Genomic DNA, 22,530 nt, shown 5'->3' with positions numbered 1-22,530 from the left:
CCCCAAAAACTCCTAAAACCACAAAGCATATAAAGCATATAAAGATCTTCCAACTGTAAAAGGGCATATGTCATTGACGGGTTTCAGATGATGTATTTTTGCCTTCGGATTTTTTTCCATGGTAAAATTGTATTTTGGTATGAATGTATGTATGTATGTATGTATAACTTTATTTATAAAATGCCACAAGGGTACGCAGCGCTGAAAATGGTGCAGAAAACCTGAGTGTTAGTAAACGGGTTCCTCAATGTAATTTTAATTGTGAGGTTTTTCAGAAGTGAGGCATGTGAAACATGTATGAAATAGATTTAGAAGCACCAATTTAGATGACTGAAGTAACTCAAGTATATTGACCACTGCTACTCAGAAAATTGTGTATGTGGGTCATGGTAGGATTCATATATGATTAAAAGTCATTAGTAAATGTAATTGATTTATTTAACCCCTCTCCCTTCCATCATGCAGAGCATGTTAGAGTTAATAAATCTGCCCTGCACGTATTAACTGTGCCGACTGCAAAATGCAACGGTTTCGTCCTCTTTTAATGTCTTTATAAAGGATATGGAATTCAGCAGAGTGGCCTACAGAACAGAAAGTGCATCTACTTGTCATTCATAGACTTCTAGAGGCGCAGGGTGCCGTCTCTCTTTGTTAGCGTCACTTCAAGCGGCACGTGTGTTTGCACTGATTAGACACCGTAGTCTCAGTGCATCTCATTTACGCAAACCCCTTACACCCTCTTCTCTAGTAACGTATCGCTGCTTCCCGAGGCTCAAAGATCCAAGGACCCAGTTCATTTCTATGTGTGGTTTTAAATCAGTTCAAACGAGGGCTTGAAGCTAGTGTGCAGATACCAATGGGGACGCATTTCATGCTCTACTGTAAGCAGTGTCGGGCTGGCCTGCCAGGACACCAGGAAAACTCCTGGTGGGCCCAGGTGTCAGTGGGCCCTCCTGCTCCTGACCATTTGGCCTTCTTCGTGGTCATTCACTATTTTTGAATGGGAACAAAGAGGAAAAATAGATGGAAGAATGGATGGTAGCATGTAAACAAAAGAGACAAGGAGAATAAAGAGGTTGGGTCAGGAAAGGAGGAAAAATAGTCCGGATAATGGGTCTATAGTCTAAGGTTTTCTGGTGGGCCCCTGAGGTCCCAGTCCGACACTGACTGAAAGCTACTTTACATTAAAGTGCCCCGTATTGTATATTGCTCTACTTACCAAGGTCTCTCTAGTCTACATTCAAATGTTGGAAACAGTTTACCAGGTTTTCAGACTAAAGGATTTATTTATCAAAACTAGTCTTTGTGGGGTTTTTTGTACTTTAAATTAAAAAGTGAACGTTGCCTTATTTAATAAAAAAATCAGAATTAAAGAAACATGATTGAATAAAACCTTTAAAAAGTAGTTCTTGCATTCATGATTTTCATCTGAAAATTAAATTTCAAATTGATAATCTTTAGCAAAGAAACACTCAAATCGCTGAAAAAAAATACAAACATTGATAGATAATCCCCTGAAATCTATGCCCCTACTTATAAAGTACTAAAATAGAACGGAATTCTGTTTCAGCTGACATTTATGGATATGTATGTATAAAGTTATACATACATACATATAGGGGGAGATTCACTAAGACCCGAACGCTCCGAGCGTATTGTTGGCGATTTTTTTGCGCTTACACGACTTTTTTGCCGCTCGACTTTTTTGCGCGAAAAGTTCGGAAAGGCTCTGCCGCTGTTTACAATGGTCAGTAGGAAAATTTTGTGACTTTCGGATCGCCAATACGATATTATCGTGAGTAATACGATATTATCGTGAGTAATACGATTTTTTCGTAAGCATTTTCGGGAGATTTGAGATCTTCAGAAATTTTTCGTTTCCAATCCAAATTTTTCCCATTTGTGATTCGTATTCGTGGATTAGTAAATCTGCCCCATAGAATTGTATTTGTATTAAGTTTCACATCAAAAGGAAGCAAAATCATTTTTTTATATTTTTTATTTTATTTTTTTTAAAAGTTACAATAATACAGGAAATTTTCCAGTTTTGCCAATTTTGCCAATTTTAGCTGTTTTACAAAATCAATGAAAGGGGCTTAATGTGCAATTTACATTTCTATTACCTTCACTGTATGTCTCCCCCCATTCTGTGGCACTGGAAATGGTGGGCAGTGAATGAACATAAGGAAGAATTTCCTGTCTATTAGAAGTGCTCACTTACACCAAGGATTGTGTCCCTCACATTACAGCTATTTCATTTTGTTACTGGAAGCAAATTGGACAGTTTTTCAAAATAATTTTTTTTCTAAATTTATTGGTGCTAAAACCAATTTACGTTTCGAGATAAATTTTACTAGTCTAAATCATGTCAGAAGTGGAACTGATACTTATATAATCATATTATATATTATATTATATCATATAATTATATAATCATATTAGTAATCAATTGTTTCCAACTCTGTGACTTATATTATGACTTTTTGTAATTAATGTCTAATAAATTCTCCTGTTTGACCAGATTACAGCACAACAATTTTCGATCAGAAATTAGGATCACACATATAGCATTACTGAAAATCCCCCCATTCTTGTAGGCAATAATGAATAATACATGGTGCTGGTTTCACTGTGGGATACAAATGGCCCCTTTATTGGCGCTGCCTAAGGATCTGCCATGGCCCCTCAAATGAGACGGGTGGGGCGTGTTCTAACGGTCCCTGCGAGCAGCACAACAGGAGGAGCCAACCACAGTCACATAAGCAAAGAACAGCTTTAGTTCCCTATTATGTCCACCTAGCTGCTTTTCCTGGGGAAAGGAGTCAGCAGGAAGTGGAACAGATGGGCGGGACTAGTAGGGTTCTTGGAGAAATCAGCTTGAAACACAACTTTTTAAGCACACTCCTTCTTTATTTAGAGGTGCATAATGTACAAACATTCTTGTTTTTCCCGCAATATGTCTCCTTTAGATACTGATTTTTATTATTCTAAATTGCACTGAATTCACACATAGGCAATTTTTCATTTTCATTGCATTTTTACTTTTATAAGAAAAACTCATATATAAAATGAAGTTTAAAAAAAGAAAGCATAAAAACATATTAAATGTAAAAAAGAAAATTAAATTTGGTACTTATTCCTCTGGCTGATGCTTTGGATCTTAAGAAGAAACCGATTCCTAGGCCAACAGGAAGAAATGAAGACATGCTTAATTAATGTATCCATACGTGGGGGCGTGTGTGTAATAACCCTAAATATTCTGAGTTTCTATTAATGATAAGCATAATGCAGTATTTATTCTATCTAACAATTATATTCTGTACCTTCTGTTTGGTGGGGGTGGATTGTTCAGAGTTGTATAAGGGGCAGTTGACCACTGGCACAGTAATCATACCTTTCTAATGTTGATCAGTAATGTCAGGGATACCAGGAAATCCTTCTCATGAACTCCATATTGCCTGAAGTAAAGTTCACAATATAAGGTATCTTACTATATGAAGAGAGACAAGTTTCCTACCTAATTTGTTTCTAAAACATGTAAAATATCAAAGGCACCCTTAGGGAATCCAGCCATACATGCTAGCGTACCTTTATCATTCCGGGGAGGAAGAGATTTAGTTTCTCATTTGTCTGTGAGACGTAAAGCTGGTTTTGGGTTTCTTTGCTGTTGTTAAATTCCCTGCTCCCTTTAGCTGCCATTGGAATGAGCCAACAAGCATCAGTACTTATGCCCCAGGAGATCCATTGTTTCTTGCCTTGTAAGCTCATAGGCTGTAACCCACATTGGAGAAGGTTCTCCAGCTGAGAATAAACATTTGGAAGTAAAACCTCTAATTTGACCAAAACCAGGGTAATAATGAGAGAAAACAATGTCTCATTCTGTTGCCTTATTATAGATCTAAATGGAAAAATAAAAAAAATTCTATATTTTCCAAAAGGGAAGCAGCCAACTCATTGCTTTGAGGGGCCAGTTCTGTTGTTTGGTGACCATTCTTTGTTCTCTCCAAACCAGTACGAAGAGGAGATGTTCTTGCAGCCTGGAGCGGCATTCGTCCCTTGGTCACAAATCCCAATTCCAAAGACACGCAGTCAATATCCCGTAACCATGTTGTCGACGTTGGTGAGAGTGGTCTTGTCACAATAGCAGGTAATTTTATGCCTTATAATGGTTTCTAAGCAAATGGTGCTTTTGATTTCTTTGACAGGGAATCCTATCCCATTCTTTCAATCATAAACATGTTCTATATAAAGCTCTATAAAGCATCATTCAGTCGCTAAAGATTATCGGGTGGGTGGTTTGCAATGGTCTGTCTATTGTGCTGTAGTTACATGAATCAGCTCTCAATGGAAAATGCAGAAAAGTCTTTAATGGCAATGCCCCAAACACCATAAGAAAAGGCAGCACCTCTCCTTTGGGGAAATTGTATTGAGGCACAAAGTTTATAAACAGAAGTCTTTATTCAGTAATTTGGCCAATTCTTTTCATGAAAGTGAATAATACAGAGCAAGAACCTAGAATTTAGTACTCTGGCCACGATCAGCACAAGCACAACCAGTTAAAATGATACCTGGTGCCAATATTATTGATAGGAAAGAAAGGTAAAAAATAGATCTTAATTGTCTTAGGTTAATTTCATGAAAGCTATTTTGCCTGGGAACTGGGTCAGTTAAACATTGATTGGATATGAACCTGATCAGGAAATCCCATCTTTATGGAGTTTGTATGCTGTGTAAGGAGCTATAAGTATTAAAGATGAATTTATTGTTAGGTGGGAAGTGGACCACTTATCGCTCAATGGCAGAAGACACATTGGACGCAGCAATAAAAGCGCACAATTTGAAAGCAGGGCCATGCAGAACCGTGGGGCTTTTCCTCGAAGGGGGGAAGGATTGGTCCCCCACCCTTTATATCCGTCTTGTTCAAGACTATGGGCTTGAAAGTGAGGTAAGTGATTAAGTGTGTGTCCTGTCATCTGCTATGCTTAAAATGTAGTACAGGTATAGGACCCGTTATCCAGGATGCTCGGGACCTGGGGTATTCCGGATAAGGGGTCTTTCCGTAATTTGGATCGCCATACCTTAAGTCTACTAAAAAATCATTAAAACATTAATTAAACTCAATAGGATTGTTTTGCATCCAATAAGGATTATTTATATTTTAGGTGGGATCAATTACAACGTACTGTTTTATTATTACAGAGAAAAGGGAATCATTTAACCATTAAATAAACCCAATAGGGCTGTTCTGCCCCCAATAAGGGGTAATTATATCTTAGTTGGGATTAATTACAAGGTACTGTTTTATTATTACAGAGAAAAAGAAAATCAGTTTTAAAATTCTGAATTATTTCATTAAAATGGAGTCTATGGGAGACAATCTTTGTAATTCGTAGCTTTCTGGATAACAGTTTCTGGATAAGGGATCCCATACCTGTACAATATTTGAATTTTTTTTTTTTGCTGGGGGAATATGTCCATATGAATGCACCAAAGGCTCATAAATACTTCTAGATCTTCACAATACACGATCCATATGTTGCCAGATATGCTCTAATCTTTTTATATTGTTATAACAGAGTTGGATATGAAAAGGTACAGACTGGAATAATGTTAAATAAGGAGTAAAGCATGAATTTGTCCGTTTCCCATTTACAGATATTGGTTTTCTTCGGCTGTTAACGATGACAGTGCCAGCTCTGTGACATCTCATTCTAAGGAAATATTTTTTTTTTTTGTAAATGTGATGGCAGTAGCAAAGAGCAGTTGAAGCATCATTAGTCACAGTTACATTGATACATGCATAGTAGTGTAAGTGCTGCTCTAAGCATTTACAACACAAGTAGTTTCCACCCACACAATCAAGATTTAATACCCTCTTCAGTCTGTTTGATAAAAGCTTCTGGAAACTGACATAAGTAGCCTGCTTTTTATTTCCCCTGCTGTGCTCTGGGAAGCAGAACAGGAAGATATGGGGGGGAAACGCTGGCTGAATGGCTGTGTTTTATCTGGCAGGTGGCTCAGCATCTTGCCGCTACCTACGGAGACCAGGCCTTCGAGGTGGCCAAATTGGCCAAAGTCACAGGGAAGAGATGGCCGATTGTTGGGAAGCGGCTTGTGTCGGAATTTCCCTACATTGAAGCTGAGGTGGGTAATTGAAAAATATACTTTATAAGCTTTCACAAGGGTTTTTCAGTGTATTCTCTAGGGTATTCTATAGTGTTACAAACACAACCCCAAGTGCAGCATGCTAATATGGACCCAAATGTTTGCGCCTATCAACAGCAGTCATATAGTGTAATTGTGCACAAACATGGTCTTTGCTCTACAGTGTATTTGGAGGAGCTGATGCGCCCTCTTATAAATTGTGCCAAGGGAACCCTGTAATCACCCTGAACATGACAGTAAGTAGAGGCTTCCCTGACAGGTGGCATCAATAACCACAACTGACTGGCACCCAGCGAATCTCATTCCAATGCCAGAATGAAGGCACCATGCATTGGTTTTTCTGGTGTGCCGCTTTCATTCCTTGGAAAACAAAACAAAATAAAAGTTAGTGATTTGTGTCCAAAAAGTGCACTTAGCACCATATTCTGCACTTGTCAGTGAACCTGTATATGTTTGGGGCCCAGTAATATTAAAATTATATCATACAAAGAACTGTATTGATTGAGTGGTTCCCGCACACTGAACATGATAGACAGATAGATAGATAGATAGATAGATAGATAGATAGATAGATAGATTGACAGCACAGATAGATAGATAGATAGATAGATTGACAGAACAGATAGATAGATGATGATAGATAGATAGATAGATTGATAGATAGATAGATAGATAGATAGATAGATAGATAGATTGTGGTGCAGGTGGTCTGTGGACCATATAAATCCTTTGGAGGGCTGCAATTGCCCTTTGTACCACCAGCCCCTAGTTAGATTATTATCATGGTGTAGACCAGGATACCAACCGCTCTAGCAAAGTAATCACTCAGCGCTAATTTTCTATTACAGATTAAATACGCACTAAGAGAATACGCCTGTACAGCAGTCGATGTCATTTCCCGCCGCACTCGCCTAGGGTTTCTCAATGTCCAGGCTGCTGAAGAAGCCTTACCACGAATAGTAGATATCATGGCCAAAGAGCTTAACTGGAAGGAGCAAAAGAAAAAGGTACAGAGGAAACATTAACTTCCCAGTGTGATAATAGCTTTCCCTTATAAAGCAGGGATTCTTAAACCTCTGCTTAGGACCCCAAAAAAATGCTGTATAAGGTGGGTCTCCATGGTCTCCCTTAGATGCACTTATATTTCATTCTACAACAGAAAATTGAAAAAATTGTAATTAAAATACAGTGAATAACTCCTTTTTGCAGTTGGTTTAGGGAACTCCAGGGCAGGGGGCTGATATGGAATTACTCAGTTTACCTTACTATTTCTTCAGCCATCTTGTCTTTATTTAACATAGGGAGATTCTTTTTCACTTTTGGCTTGCGGATATTGCGCTCTGATCAAATCGATCAAACGAAAGCATAGCGCGGTTTAGGTGTTTAGATCTGGAAGAAATATGTTTAATGCTTCCAGCACATAAACAGTGGATTGTGTGTACGCAAAGCAGGCAGAATTTGCATTGGTTGGTCGCATTAAGTGGCCCACTGGCACTCTTGCTTTAAGCATGCATTTCTAATGTGACTGCCAGCATTCTTTATTTACTGTGTTAGTAGCTCTGAATCATTTAGGTGGGCAAATATTGTTTATGTCCACTTTAATAGATATATATATATATGAATGTAGGTGGGCAAATCAGGCAGAGATTGTAAGTTTCACTTCGGCAAAGACTGTAAATTGTCATTACAACAGCGCAATGTGCCACTGTGCACTTGAAGAGACTATAGCATCCCACCACCATAAACAACTGGGCCATAAGAACACACATATCTGTGTCTGTATTAAATGCTTGGCCATGCAGGTTTGTATTTGCGGCTGCTGCCCGGCCCTTAGTGCCAAAGAACATAAGAATATTAGCAAAGATACGCTGCTCACTATTTTACATTTCATAAAGCGAAGTCATTTCTTTGTAGTAAATTCCCATTAAACAGAAAATTAAAGCCACGTTGCGGCAGTTAATGTTCCAGGCACTTTGGTTATTATATTCCATCTAGAGAGGCTCCTTTGCATTCTGAATGGTTGCCACGAGGGTTTCAGCATTAATGCCAGCGTGGTGATAGCAGGGACACTGCGGGGAGGACAAGTGGCTTTAACCCTCCAAGAATTCACCCTCCCTCCTTGCAGCTCTGCACTCTGTCACAATAGATATCCAAATTAAGGATCATGCATTTAGGAAATCAGAATGAGAAATTAGGTACGGAAATAAGGATTTAAAAAGCCCACAAGCAGAAAATAAACTAAGGGGATAATAAGGAGGAGGAATTTTTAATCAGATTCTCTGTGTATTATACTGTTGCCGTTCCATGGATTTTAATGCAGTCATAACCAACACACAAATACTAAACTTTAGAGTATTGCTAAGCAAGAGATTGAAGGACATTGAGCTGCAAAGAAAGCCTACAATAAGGAAGGACTTTCATAGTATCCGTTAGTGCCAGGTTAATTAGTATTCTCTCATTGTGCCTTCTGCCCTTTCTGCTTTCCCATGCCAGGAATTTTTAGTAAGTGGTTGCCGAGGTATAGCAAGTGGACTTATAAGCCTTTTCTTTCCAGAGCTGGTTTAAGCGTAGGGCAGAAAGGGCATTTGGCCTGGGCACTTAGACTCACTGGGGGCCCTGTGGGGGAAAGCGTAGAACATCTCCCAGCATGCCACCAACACTTCAGCACACACAATGTTTCACAAGTTCACTGTGTGTATCTCTCTGCCAGATAATTTGGCTTTATCAATACAGATCTTTTTTCCACTTGGAAGACAGGGTCCCTCTTAACTCAAAACAAGTTTTGTGCATCAACCATTAATCCATAGTTCCAAGAATATCTAGGAAGCCAATATGTTTTCAACCAAAATCATACTTCCATTGACCTTCAAGATGGACTTTCAGGTGTATCTAAAGGAACAAATAGGCATCCTTCCTAAATTTTACTCTGGTCGCTATTTAAACTCAGCTCCCCTAACACTGCTCAAAGTACCCCAAGTAGGCAAGCCCCACAGTATGTGAACCACTGGTATATGGGTCACAGTATGTCCCAGTTCTGATTGGGTCTGCAGGTCTGCTTAATTTCTGACTGATCAACTAGTGGCTATGGTTCTGATTGATGGCCAGCTACTTACTGTATGTGGCTAGAGTATTTACATATGTGACCTATATGCCCCCATGGTTAATAAGATGAATAGGTAAAAGTCTGCTATTTTCAGTCCTTATCAATCTGAAGACAACTGACCATGCTTTCAAGACAAGGAATTCCATGGAACATGGGGGTGCTTCCCTGTATTTTACCTGGTAGTCAGTATATTATCCTTTCTACTTACCCACCAATGATACTAGGTAACAGTTATGGATGTTACCATTGTGCAGTAGGTACAGTAACTCCTCCTTTTCTACTAGTATTTCAGATGTCTATAGGGGGGGCCTTTATTTGTGTTCTGGCAGCAATGTCACAAGGCCTGTTGCCTTTGGACCCCCTGGTGGCACACAGCACGTTGATTGTTATCATTATTCCTTTGCTCTCCGTTAATACTTTAACCCCTTTCAGATCCGTTCCTTAATATGCTCAGGGGACCAAATTAGTGACTATTGGGATCATGCAATCAATATCACTAGTGCTAAACAGATGGCAGAAACATGTGGAATACGGTTGCTAGCACCTAATTTTATTGGACAGTTCAGAGGGTGCTAAACTTCTGTAAGAGATTCAGCATCAATAAAGCTAAACTCTTAACTCTATTGGGAGCCAAAAGCCTATTGATGGTCAAGTCAATTAAGAAAATAGGAAATACACCAGCCTGTGGCTATATACATTGTATTATCTTTGTTTTTTTTTTGTTGTTGCCTGTGGCATCATTCTATATATATTCACAACATGGCAATGCATTGGTTAACTGGTCTCATGTGTCCCAGTGGATGTGTACCTTTAAAAATGGAGGTTGGCACTAAACATGCATCCGCTAGTATTGGTAAATAGTATATTTATCAACATTAACATTTACATCAAAATCTTGCTTGTTTCATGGCAAAATGGTAAATCTTGCCAAAAATAGGTTTTTCATTTTCCTACAGAGAATAATGTTTTTATCTTATGGTTGAAGATGATGGACGTACGTCTTTTTTCAACCTAACTTACTATGTTACTATGTTATTAGGTGTAGATTGGAGACCAAATGTCATAAAAATGGTGTCAAAATCTGTCAAATTGTCAAAAATCTGTCAAATGTTACCAAAATCTGTCAAATTTTGACATTTTTGAAAGCAGGCACTAAAAAATCATGCACTTTTTTCAAATAAAAAAAAAACTCAAGAACAGTAAAAATGTGACCAGTTTGGTTGATTTTTTTATTCTGACCAGTTCTAAAAGATACTTGAAATCTAAACCTACAATTTGCTGTTATTATTGATTTCCAGGAAGAATTGGAAGCAGCAAAGAATTTTTTGTATTATGAAATGGGATACAAATCTCGATCTGAGCAACTAACGGACCGATCTGAAATTAATCTGTCACCCTCTGACGTGGACAGGTAAATGTGCCTTATTGTTCTCAAGCCAAAGTGCCAGATACACAAACAGGTTGTCAGGGGGAGCCGTTATACTAATTGTTATTCTGACATGGGGATCCAGCTATTGTGTTGCTCTGATTAATGTTCGTCATTCATTTCATCCCAATTTTATTTTTAGAGGCCGCTGAGATGCAACCTGTGTATAATATGCCAAAAATACATTTAAATAGTTTTATAGGCCTAATGAATAAGGGCAGAGGGACCCAAGCTGCTTTGATAGGCTGGAATCCTTTCTCCTTTACTTGCAGAAAGGAAGTTGTTTAGGCATGGCTCAGTTTTTGTGCTTCTAAATATGTGTGGAAAAGTTTGGTTCATGGGATTCAAACTGCAGAAGCAGCTGGAAATGGGGACTGGGACAGTAGCACAGCCTAACGTCTAAGGCAACTATGCCAAAAAGTCTTTTGTAATGCTATGATGCTCCTTATATATTGGCATTACTGTCTTCTCTTACATTGTCTTTCTCCTACATCATTTACCTTTAATGGCCAAGCCTACTTCATCTTGCTACTGGCAATGGCGAGGCACTTACCCTAACTGGCATACAAGCTGAGCCCTCCTACCACTGCTTAAAGTGCCCCAAGGGTGGGCAGCCCATACAGTATGGGAACCACTGCTTTATGGAGTCACAGTATGACCCAGACATGCATGGGTCTGTGGTTCTGCATCCATCATTTTTAACTTACTGGCCAGTGGTCCCAATGGGTCTGATTGGTTGCAATATGACCATACACTTGTGACTAGTAAACAAATATGTTACCCCAGTTGGATATTTTAAAAGTCAGCTACTTTCAGACTGTATCAATTTAAAAACACCAGGCCATGGTTTCCGAAAGGTTTTCCAGTAAGGCCCAAAATTATCTATTTTAACCAGTGTGTTACACCACTGGTAGCCAGTAAATATTTATCTGGGCATACCGACCAATCATAATATATAACATTTGTGCAGTAGGTAGCTTTTTCTCTAATGCAAGTAGGGGACCTTCAACCTACTATGTTCTCTTCCACTGTCCTCCTACATCATTCACTCAAAGTCCACTGCATCCCACTACTGGCAATGGTGAGGAACCTAAGCAGTGCACTTCTTTACTCTAAACAATGGCCCCCAACCAATTTTTGAATTTCTGACTTATGGGCTACCGTATAATCAATCACAGCCCTTATTTGAAACCCCAAGGTACATATTTCATACTTGTGTTTCTCCCCAACTCTTTTTATATTTGAATGTGGGTCATGGGTAAAAAAGGTTGGAGACTTCAAAGTGTGCTTTGTCTTCTAGGTATACAAAGAGATTTCATAAGTTTGATAAGGACAAGAAGGGATTTATCACCATACTGGACGTTCAGCGTGTTCTGGAGGTATAGTTCTTCACCATATTTGTGTCGTTCTCTGAATCTGTTAATTGTGCTGATAGTCTGGCAGGGTACTCACTCTAGGGTGTTGCCTATATACTTCCAAGTAATAAGCAAAATGCACAGAAAAAATAGGAATCTTCTATCATCATTTTAATTTATATTATTACCTGGTACCAAATTAAGTTTGCCCTGGTACAGTAACCCATAGCAGCCAATCAGCAGGAAGCAGTAGTCTGTTTTAAAGCAAACATAATAGTGGTTGCTATAGGTTACTGCACCTTGGCAAAATAAATGCCTTATACAGGTGTGGGACCTGTTATCCAGAATGCTCGGGACCTGGGGTGTTCTGGATAAGGGTACATTCCGTAATTTGTCTCTCCATACCTTAAGTCTGCTAAAAAATCATTGATACATTTAGGGGGTGATTTTCTAATGGTCGAGTTTGATTTTTGTTTTTTGATTCGAGTTCTTTTTCTTATGTCGAGTTATGTCTCAAAAACTCAAATGTCTGGTATTTATTAAGTGCAAAAAACTCGGATGTAAAAATTCGCCATGTAAAAGCTTGCGAGTTTCTATAGAAGTCAATAGGAGTCAAGCCATAGTCTCAGACTTGAATTTTTCGAGTTTTTAGAGCACGTAAACCTGAAAAATCCGAGCTATTCAAAGGAATTTTCCTTATTACTTCATAAGCGAACATTTGATATGCGAGTTTATTCGTTTTAGAAAAACAAACTCTAATACAAAAACTCGAAAATTAATAAATAAGCCCCTTAAAAAACCCAATAGGATTGTTTTGCCTCCTATAAGAATTCGTTATATCTTAGATGGGATGTAAAAGGAACTGTGTTTTTTAAATCTTAAGTTATTTGATTAAAATGGAGTCTGTGGAAGATGGCCTTTCCGTACTTCAGAGAGTTTTGGATAACAGGTTTTCGGATAACAGATCCCATACCTGTATTTTATATAGGGGAATAATTTAAGTTCCCACACGGGGTTGTTGGCAGAGGGAACAGCAGATTACATGCAGACAAACACAATAGTACACAACCAAATTGTGTTCTAATGGAGTTAGGCTGGGCAGGATCATTCTTCGCAATCTCTCTCTAGCTATTAATGAACTAAAACACATGGCTCTCTTGGCATTGTGGGATTTGTAGTTCAGCTGTAGGCTGTTCTATCACTATCCCTTCTCACTAATCCCTGACTTTGCCAATAGATCTCTTCAGCGCCTCTCTAATCAATATCCCATTGAATTAATGCAGTGTCTATATTTAACTCAATGAGGGGCCTGGCTGAGCCACAAAGTATCATTAATTACATGTCTTAAATGATGCAAATAATTGAACACACTTGTCTGTTGGTCTGGGCTCGTTTTAACAGCAAGTAACCTCTTGTTCTGTCCTTTATCAGAATGTTAACGTTCAGATGGACGCCAACAATCTGCACGAGATCCTGAATGAAGTTGATCTGAATAAGAACGGGCAAGTGGAGCTCAATGAGTTCTTGCAGGTCAGTGATTTCTCTTCTGGGGTGGAGTCAATCAGACATTGTGTTTCAATAACAAAGAGAGATTATAGTTTATTTACAGTTATCACCTTCACCTATATTTTAATATTAACCACGAATGAACCCCTCTTGGCGACCATTTGTTCTTGTTTAGTTGGTAAACTGGCAAATATTTGGGGGCAAATTTATCAAAATATGAGTTTAGAGATAATACATAAAATCTCACCCACATTCTATTCATTCCTATGGGACTTTAGGATGCGTTTGTATCAATGGGTGAAAGTTAAAACTCACCATTTGATAAATACACTTCTTGAAATCCCATAGGAATGAATAGAATGGGGGTGAGTTTTATGTATTAAAGGAAAACTATACACCCACCCAACAATGTAGGTCTCTGTAAAAATATATTGCATAAACAAGCTCCTAAGTAAAACCCTGCTTCATCTATATAAACCATTTTTAGAATTTTTTTTAGTAGTATGTGCTATTGGGTAATCCTAAATAGAAAATTGCCAGTTCAAGAATTGTGGGCTGCCTCCTGGGATCATAGGATTCACAGGGCACACAAACAAACCAAGGGCAGACAAACATGTTAGGTCACATCAGCCAATGGGCAGAGTTCTGCTTTTTACTCCCACACTACTTCCTGTTACAGTTAGAGCTGCATTATTTCCTGTCAGCTGATCTCTGAGGGAGCACACAGCCCATCACTAAATGGCGGCTCAAGGGAAAGGATGTAAAAGGGCAATATTTACTGATATATATATATATTCCAGTTTGGCGAGATTCTTTAATAGGTCACTTAACATAATATAATCTGTTGGTTAAGTATTCATTCTGGGGGTATAGTTTTCCTTTAAGCTGTAAACTCAAATTTTGATAAATCTGCCCCTTAAAGGAGAAGGAAAGGCTAATAAAGAGTTAATCTTAAGCTGCAGGCATACCTTTAGTTGTCTCAATAGTGCCCTTAAGTCTCCCCATATTTCACCTGTTCAGATGATCAGAAGCCAAACAGGAAGAAAAAATGCTGAGCTGTGTAAAGAAAGTTCCCATAATGCCTCACTCCTGCACTGAGACCAAGTGAACATGCTCAGTTAGTTAGACTATGAGTCAGCTTCCTACTGATTGGCTCAGATCCACATTCCTAAGGAGGGGAAGTGAGTTCTTAGCATTCTTGAGGGAGGGGGGAGCAGAAAGCTGCGTGTCTCTGGCACATGAAGTACAGACACAATAAATCTTTTGACAGAGAACTCAGTGCAGCGTTTCTGTGAGTGCTTATGGCTGTATTTACATAGACCTTTCTGATAAAGCTTATTTAGTTTTTACCTTTCCTTCTCCTTTAATGTTAATGCGTTTGCCAATAGTCGCTGTGCTGGCCTTTAGTAAACACTCCAGATTTCAATTGTTTCCCTATATTAAATACACTCTAAAGAACAAATTTACAAAATACAGTGAAAAAATATTTGAATCATTTTTGCAGCTTCGAGTAGAATCAATAAAGAACAATTTTTTAAATTTAATTCTATTTAATTTTTGCTTTCTCATTTTTAAAAAAAAAAAAAATAATCGTTTTTCTCGCTGTCCCCTTTCCCCCCCGCCCAGCCAGTCTCATCTTTGTAAAGTCTCCCCGAGTTGGGCAGGTATTTCAGATGTCTGCCAACTCTTTTTCCTGAACAGTGGCAATGATGAATGCCGAACATGAGATAAATTAATGCTGGGGATTTTGGTCAATGTCAGCCCTTTCTTCACTGTGTCAAGTTAAACAAACAAGATCAAGGGAGAGGGAATGGTAATTGTCTCTCTCGAGATGAGCAGCAGATAGCGGCATTGTTGAATCTAAATGCAGAATTTATTTTTTTTTTCGCCAGTTGTGTCCAGAATCACAAAAAGGAATAATTATTTCTTAATACATTTATCATCTGTTCAATCAGATTAAATGCATATTCTATTAAGCGCTGACAACAATGAATTGTTCCTTAGAAATTATCCTGGAAACATTTTTAGTCCCGGTTTGACAGGAAGGTGATATAGCCATTTCGGCTCTATATAGAATTGCTTTCATATCTTCCGGGAAAACGGAGCTGTCATTTTAAGCCCAGTGTGGATATTGTAATAGTGAAGAAGATAAAGTAGACAATAATTTATTTTCATGGGGCTTTTTTTTTTTTTTTAAGCAATAGGGTCCCAGAATTGAGCTAGAAAATTCAGATAGTGAATGGAACTGGGGAGCTTTTCAAGTAAATGCACATAAAGACCCTTTATAGTTCCGCCATTATTAAAACCTTAGCTAATAATGCCTATGGTGTCCAAGCTGCAAATATATTTATATACCTTTAGCGCTATGCTGTAAATGGCAGTTAAATGTATTTATTCCAACCCTGGTCTGGAAACAAATTGTAGTCAAGCCCTAACCCCACCCCACCAAGATTCAAAGGTCTCTGGTCACCCAAATAAAGTGAAGCCCTAACCCCACCCCACCAAGATTCAAAGGTCTCTGGTCACCCAAATGAAGGGAAGCCCTAACCCCACCCCACCAAGATTCAAAGGTCTCTGGTCCCCCAAATAAAGTGAAGCCCTAACCCCACCCCACCAAGATTCAAAGGTCTCTGGTCACCCAAATGAAGGGAAGCCCTAACCCCACCCCACCAAGATTCAAAGGTCTCTGGTCCCCCAAATAAAGTGAAGCCCTAACCCCACCCCACCAAGATTCAAAGGTCTCTGGTCACCCAAATGAAGTGAAGCCCTAACCCCACCCCACCAAGATTCAAAGGACTCTGGTCACCCAAATGAAGTGAAGCCCTAACCCCACCCCACCAAGATTCAAAGGTCTCTGGTCCCCCAAATGAAGTGAAGCCCTAACCCCACCCCACCAAGATTCAAAGGACTCTGGTCACCCAAATGAAGTGAAGCCCTAACCCCACCCCACCAAGATTCAAAGGTCTCTGGTCACCCAAATGAAGTGAAGCCCTAATCCCACCCCACCAAGATTCAAAGGTCTCTGGTCACCCAAATGAAGTGAAGCCCTAACCCCACCCCACCAAGATTCAAAGGACTCTGGTCACCCAAATGAAGTGAAGCCCTAACCCCACCCCACCAAGATTCAAAGGTCTCTGGTCACCCAAATGAAGTGAAGCCCTAATCCCACCCCACCAAGATTCAAAGGTCTCTGGTCACCCAAATGAAGTGAAGCCCTAACCCCACCCCACCAAGATTCAAAGGTCTCTGGTCCCCCAAATAAAGTGAAGCCCTAACTCCACCCCACCAAGATTCAAAGGTCTCTGGTCACCCAAATGAAGTGAAGCCCTAACCCCACCCCACCAAGATTCAAAGGACTCTGGTCACCCAAATGAAGTGAAGCCCTAACCCCACCCCACCAAGATTCAAAGGTCTCTGGTCACCCAAATGAAGTGAAGCCCTAATCCCACCCCACCAAGATTCAAAGGTCTCTGGTCACCCAAATGAAGTGAAGCCCTAACCCCACCCCACCAAGATTCAAAGGTCTCTTCCCACCCAAATGAAGTGAAGCCCTAACCCCACCCCACCAAGATTCAAAGGTCTCTGGTCCCCCAAAAGAAGTGAAGCCCTAACCCAACCCCACCAAGATTCAAAGGTCTCTGGTCACCCAAATGAAGTGAAGCCCTAACCCCACCCCACCAAGATTCAAAGGTCTCTGGGCCCCCAAATGAAGCCCTAACCCCACCGTTTCGATGCTGCCCATCAGATATTAAACATCTCTGGTCACAGGTGTGGACTAGGATTTAAAATAGGCCCTGGCATTTCTAGTACACAGAGGCCCAACCTCCTCCCCCCCCCACCAGTCCAATAAGTAATAACTGTCTATGGCATCTTACAGCAGCCCCTCTGGCATTTGACAGAATCTACAGATGCCCATTCCATGCCTGTCTAGTCATCTAACCACACCCTTTTAATACTGCCAACCAGAAATGAAAGGTTTCAGGTCATACAAATGAAGTGAAGCCCTTAACCCACCCTTTTTGATACTGGCCACTAGAAATAAAAGGTCTATGGTCACCCAAATAAAATGAAGCCCTAACACCACACTTTCGATACTGCCCACCAGCGATGTCTTTGGTCACCCAAATAAAGTGAAGCCCTAAACCCACCCTTTTGTTACTGCCCACCAGAAACTTAAGGTCTCAGGTCACCCAAATAAAATGAGGCTTTAACACTGTGCTTTGATACTGAAAATGAAAGTCCTCAGGTCACCAAAATGAAGACAGTGTTCCCCATGAATAGCACATTTTGGAAGCCTTCCTATGAGTCTGCTCCTAGAAACTTCCATTTTGCCTCAAAGATCCACCTACTACAGGATATGTGGCCTTCTCTGAAAGCTTCATGTGTACTGGATCATGCCTTATTTATGGAAAAAATGTGTTCTTAATGGTGAAGTTATTAAAACACACAAGAGTACAGCTGACTAGTAGTGTCAGTAAGTAATAAGAGCCATTTCTAGTATCACTCAGAAATAAGGGATGTAAATGTAATTTGTTCTGGAGTGTTATCATTTTTATTTGGTGTCCTGTCTGTCTTATAGTTTTCCTTTAGCACTTTTTATGGGCCTGTGAACCTTCATTTGTTGGCCTCACTGATAAAGAGTTTCTTGCCTGTCAGGGTCAAGACCTCCATTTAAAGCTTGGAAGAGGCAGAAGATGAAGCCAATTGAAAAGCTGTTAATAATAAGACATTACATAACATACATACCATTAATGTACAGGGGAATTACCCCTTTATGGCAGACTAAAGGGGTTAGAGTTGGTAGGCCAGGAGTCAGTAGTGGAAAGAATAGGTTGCAGTAGTCTAGCCTGTATAGGATATATTTGCAATATATGTATGGAACCTGTTATCCAGAATGCTCGGGACCTGGGGTTTTCCGGATAAGAAATCTTTACATGATTTGGATCTCCATATCTTTAGTCTGCTGAAATATTTAATTATTAAATAATCCTCATTAGGATTATTTTGCCTTCAATAAGGATTAATTATATTAGTTGGGATCAAGTACAGGTACTGTTTTATTATTACAGAGAAAAGGGAATCATTTAACCATTAAATAAACCCAATAGGGCTGTTCTGCCCCCAATAAGGGGTAATTATATCTTAGTTGGGATCAAGTACAGGTACTGTTTTATTATTACAGAGAAAAGGGAATCATTTAACCATTAAATAAACCCAATAGGGCTGTTCTGCCCCCAATAAGGGGTAATTATATCTTAGTTGGGATCAAGTACAGGTACTGTTTTATTATTACAGAGAAAAGGGAATAATTTAACCATTAAATAAACCCAATAGGACTGTTCTGCCCCCAATAAGGGGTAATTATATCTTAGTTGGGATCAAGTACAGGTACTGTTTTATTATTACAGAGAAAAAGGAAATTTTTAAAATTAGAATTATTTGCTTATAATGGAGTCCATGGGAGATGGCTTCCTGTACTTCGGGAACTTTCTGGATAACAGGTTTCCTGATAATGGATCTTATACCTGTACTGTCACAGTATCAAGAAGTGTTCAAGGCTGGAGTCTTTAATCAAAAGGGTTAATGCCCACCAATAGTACTTGTTAAAGTTGGAGGAGGGCCAGGTTTTTAATCAGTATTTGTATCTGGGTCTGAAATTCAAGGGTTCATTAAATGGTAGCACAATATATCTGGATATCATCTGCATACAAATGACATTCAAAGGCAAATGAAGGGACGAGACTTTCTAAAAAAAGAGGAGCAGAACCTTGAGGCATGGAGTACGAAGGTTTTGTGAGAATAAGAGAAAGTGTCAGAAAGTAAAGAGAACCAGGATGCACCAGGATGCAGTACCAGTATATATTACCCAGCATTGTGCAATTACGGTAATCAAGTTACAAACAGATATCTACAATAAGATAATAATAGGCTTACACTCTAATAAACTCCTCAGAAGAGAGGCAGTCAGTCTCACTTGCAGCCGCCCGGAGAATGATACAGAGGACAGGCAAAAACTCAAAGTGCCATAATACATCTTTTCTCGGACTTGGCCGGACATGAGCTTTAAGCACTATGGAGTGATTTAATCAGCTCTTCCGTAATTACTTAAGAGAGACAGTGATGGATCAAAAAGTAGCTTCATTTATTCAGTCTGTCAAGCTGTGAGGGCCTCGAGTCACATGTGAAGTTTCAGCCTGGGAGTGAGCTTGAAGCTCTGATACTGAACTCTCCAGCAGGGAAGCCTCATCCTAATGCCAACTCCTGTGCCCGACACTTCTACCCCATGTGCCTCTGGCTCCAAAAACTCATTTGTCCTTCACTCTAGTGAATTGATGCACCTAAATATAGATTAACTGATTTTACTTAACGTCTAATTATTAAGTGAAGGACCCAAAGCCAAGTGATAGCAACAGTGTGCTGCAGATACCATCAGTGACCACTGTGACAGCTCAAACCTAAGCCATTTGTCACCACTACCGAGTAGCGGAAGTCACAAGTGATAGAATTGGCAGTTCTAAGCAACTTTTCATTTAGTCTTCATTATTTGTTATATATAATTTTTTAGTTATTTGCCTTTTCTTATGACTCTTTCCAGCTTTCAAACGGGGGTCACTGACCCTGGCAGCTAAAAACTATTGCTCTGCGAGACTACAATTCTACTTTTTATACCTTCATTTTTAATTTAGGCCCTCTCCTGTTCATTTATCAATCTCTCATTCAAACCACTCCCAGGTTGCTACAGTAATTTGGTTCCTAGCAACCAGATAGCTGCTGAAATGCCACACTGGAGAGACGCTGAACAATAAGTGAAATAACTAAGAAACTACAAATAATAAAAAATGAAGACCAATTACAAATTGGCTCAGAATATACTCTATACTAAAAACTAAATGAAAGTTGCACAGCCACTTTAATGTGCCTATATACCGTTTTTTTTTGCTTAGCATTGTTAAAGAGTGGGTTACCCCTTGTGACAAGCAGAACAACAAGACTTAAGGTGGCCACACACGTGGCGATCTGCGATGGTCGTATGAAAAATCGTCAGACCCGCCACTAACCTTCAGGGCTGAAACGGCAGATAAGGAGGTAGAAACAATAGGATTTCTACCTCCTTCTGCCGATTCAGCCCTGACGGCAGATTTTGCTCAGGCGCCTTCTATGGTGCCCGATCAAAATCTTTTGACCTGGCCGATCGGCGACTCGACCGATATCAGCAGCCTCCTGCGATATCAGTCGCCTCACCGACATGCCATACATGCACCGAATATCATACGAAACGAGGTTTTGTACGACATTATTGGTGCGTGTATGGCCAGCTTTAGAAGTACCACCTCTACCTGTACATGTACTATACATAAGGTGTATATAAAGATTCTCATTCACCCAGGTCATTATATACAGTATCTAGTAGAATGAAGTCTAAAGCAACTGGACTTTTCTGAGTTTTTTCTTGAAAATGTTTCACCACTCATCCAAGTGGCTTCTTCAGTTCAACTGACTGGTTTTCAAGTAAAAACTCAGAAAAGTCCAGTTGCTTTAGACTTAATTCGTCTAGATGCTGTGCAGACATAAGGTATTCTCACACTTTAATTTGTATGATTATCCGTCTAAAAAAAATTAACATTTTTGGTTTAATTGTCGTTGCCTAAAGCTTATGAGCGCCATTCAGAAAGGCTTCGTGTCAAGCAGCCGCCTGGCAATTCTCATGAAGAGCGCAGAAGAGAACCTGGATCAAAGAGACCCTATTCCCGTGCATCGCAGCGGTGGCGGAGTGTGAGTCTTATGGGAATTGGACGCTCGTGGCTGCTTCTGTATGCTGGAGACCATTCCAAAGCTGCTTTTTTTTTTTGTTGTGTACACATGCAGATTTGGCACCCAGTGTGACATTGCAAATATTTATATTTTTTCAAGTATTCTTTTCCATGTTAGCATTTTTACTCTCAGGTGTTTCCAATACACAGTAATCCCTAAACTCTCTTTTATATAGATATAAAAGTGTTGGAGATGCCTTCAGCTCTATGTATGAAGGGGTATGTAACTTCCCCCCTGTTTTTGAGCTAATTCAGTGTCTTAACTTTTTGTCTTGGTTTTCAGTTTGATAAATTTAATGAATGGAGTTTCTCAATGCAAAGGAATATTTTAAAGTTCATTTAATAGGGAGAAGAAGCTAGTGTTTAAACATTAAACTTTTTACAAGTTTGCCTTTTGTTAAAACTGAGAGGTTTCAGTAGGAAACGATGTTACGGCAAAAAGGTAATATCCTAGGCTAGTTCTGATACCATTAAAGCCACTATGCTGGAGTTTTCATGGGAAATGTTCATTTCTAGAACCTAAGTTGGGAACAGCCACAAACATCACAGGGCCCATGTACATCTGCAATGCATTTGCCTACCCTGCACTCAGTTGGGTAGAATTGCATTAAAATGTGCTCCTTGCACTTACATATATATTGGCAGTTGGTGCCAAAATTGAGCGCTGCTGAGCAGGGAACATGGTTCTCTCAGCTCCCATGTAAATCAGCACAGTTCAGTTGCTTCAAAAGAATATGGCAAACAAGTCACTTGCGCTGAAATGACGCCAGCGAACCCTTGAAATTAAGCCTGGAAGACTTCAGAAATAGTGATGAGCAAATTTTTTCGCCAGGCATGGATACGCAGCGAATTTCCGCATTTTGCCATTGGCGAATTGTTTTGCAAAACTTCTGTGAAAATTCGGCGCACGGAATTTTTTTTTGTCGCACGTCAAATTGGGAGCGGCCGCGTAAAAAAAAACTGCCACAGGCCATGAAAAAACTAGCCGCGGGCGACAAAAAAGACGTGGGCGACAAAAAAAATCATGCAACAAATGCGTTTCGTGATTTTTCCACCTTTTCACGATTTTTATGGCGAAGCGGAATTGGACAGATTCACTCATCACTATTCAGAAATATTCAGCACCCCATTTGCAACAAAGCATTGGCAGCATTATTTTGATGA

General features: G+C 39.6%; 1 protein-coding gene across 1 annotated transcript in view; it reads left to right on the top strand.

Annotated features, from left to right (window-relative positions):
* Positions 1 to 22,307, top strand: part of gpd2 (glycerol-3-phosphate dehydrogenase 2) — a 75,608-nt gene extending 53,301 nt beyond the window's left edge. Inside the window, 8 exon segments of the mRNA NM_001114228.1 lie at positions 4,013 to 4,147; positions 4,770 to 4,945; positions 6,013 to 6,144; positions 7,014 to 7,172; positions 10,567 to 10,679; positions 11,995 to 12,073; positions 13,481 to 13,579; positions 21,207 to 22,307. Coding sequence (NP_001107700.1) covers positions 4,013 to 4,147; positions 4,770 to 4,945; positions 6,013 to 6,144; positions 7,014 to 7,172; positions 10,567 to 10,679; positions 11,995 to 12,073; positions 13,481 to 13,579; positions 21,207 to 21,332 — 1,019 coding nt within the window. The 3' untranslated portion in view covers positions 21,333 to 22,307.
* Positions 22,308 to 22,530: the final 223 nt, after the last annotated feature.

Source organism: Xenopus tropicalis, chromosome 9, assembly GCF_000004195.4.
Source record: "Xenopus tropicalis strain Nigerian chromosome 9, UCB_Xtro_10.0, whole genome shotgun sequence".
NCBI classification, from domain to species: domain Eukaryota; kingdom Metazoa; phylum Chordata; class Amphibia; order Anura; family Pipidae; genus Xenopus; species Xenopus tropicalis.
This window is presented reverse-complemented; position numbering and strand designations above follow the sequence as displayed.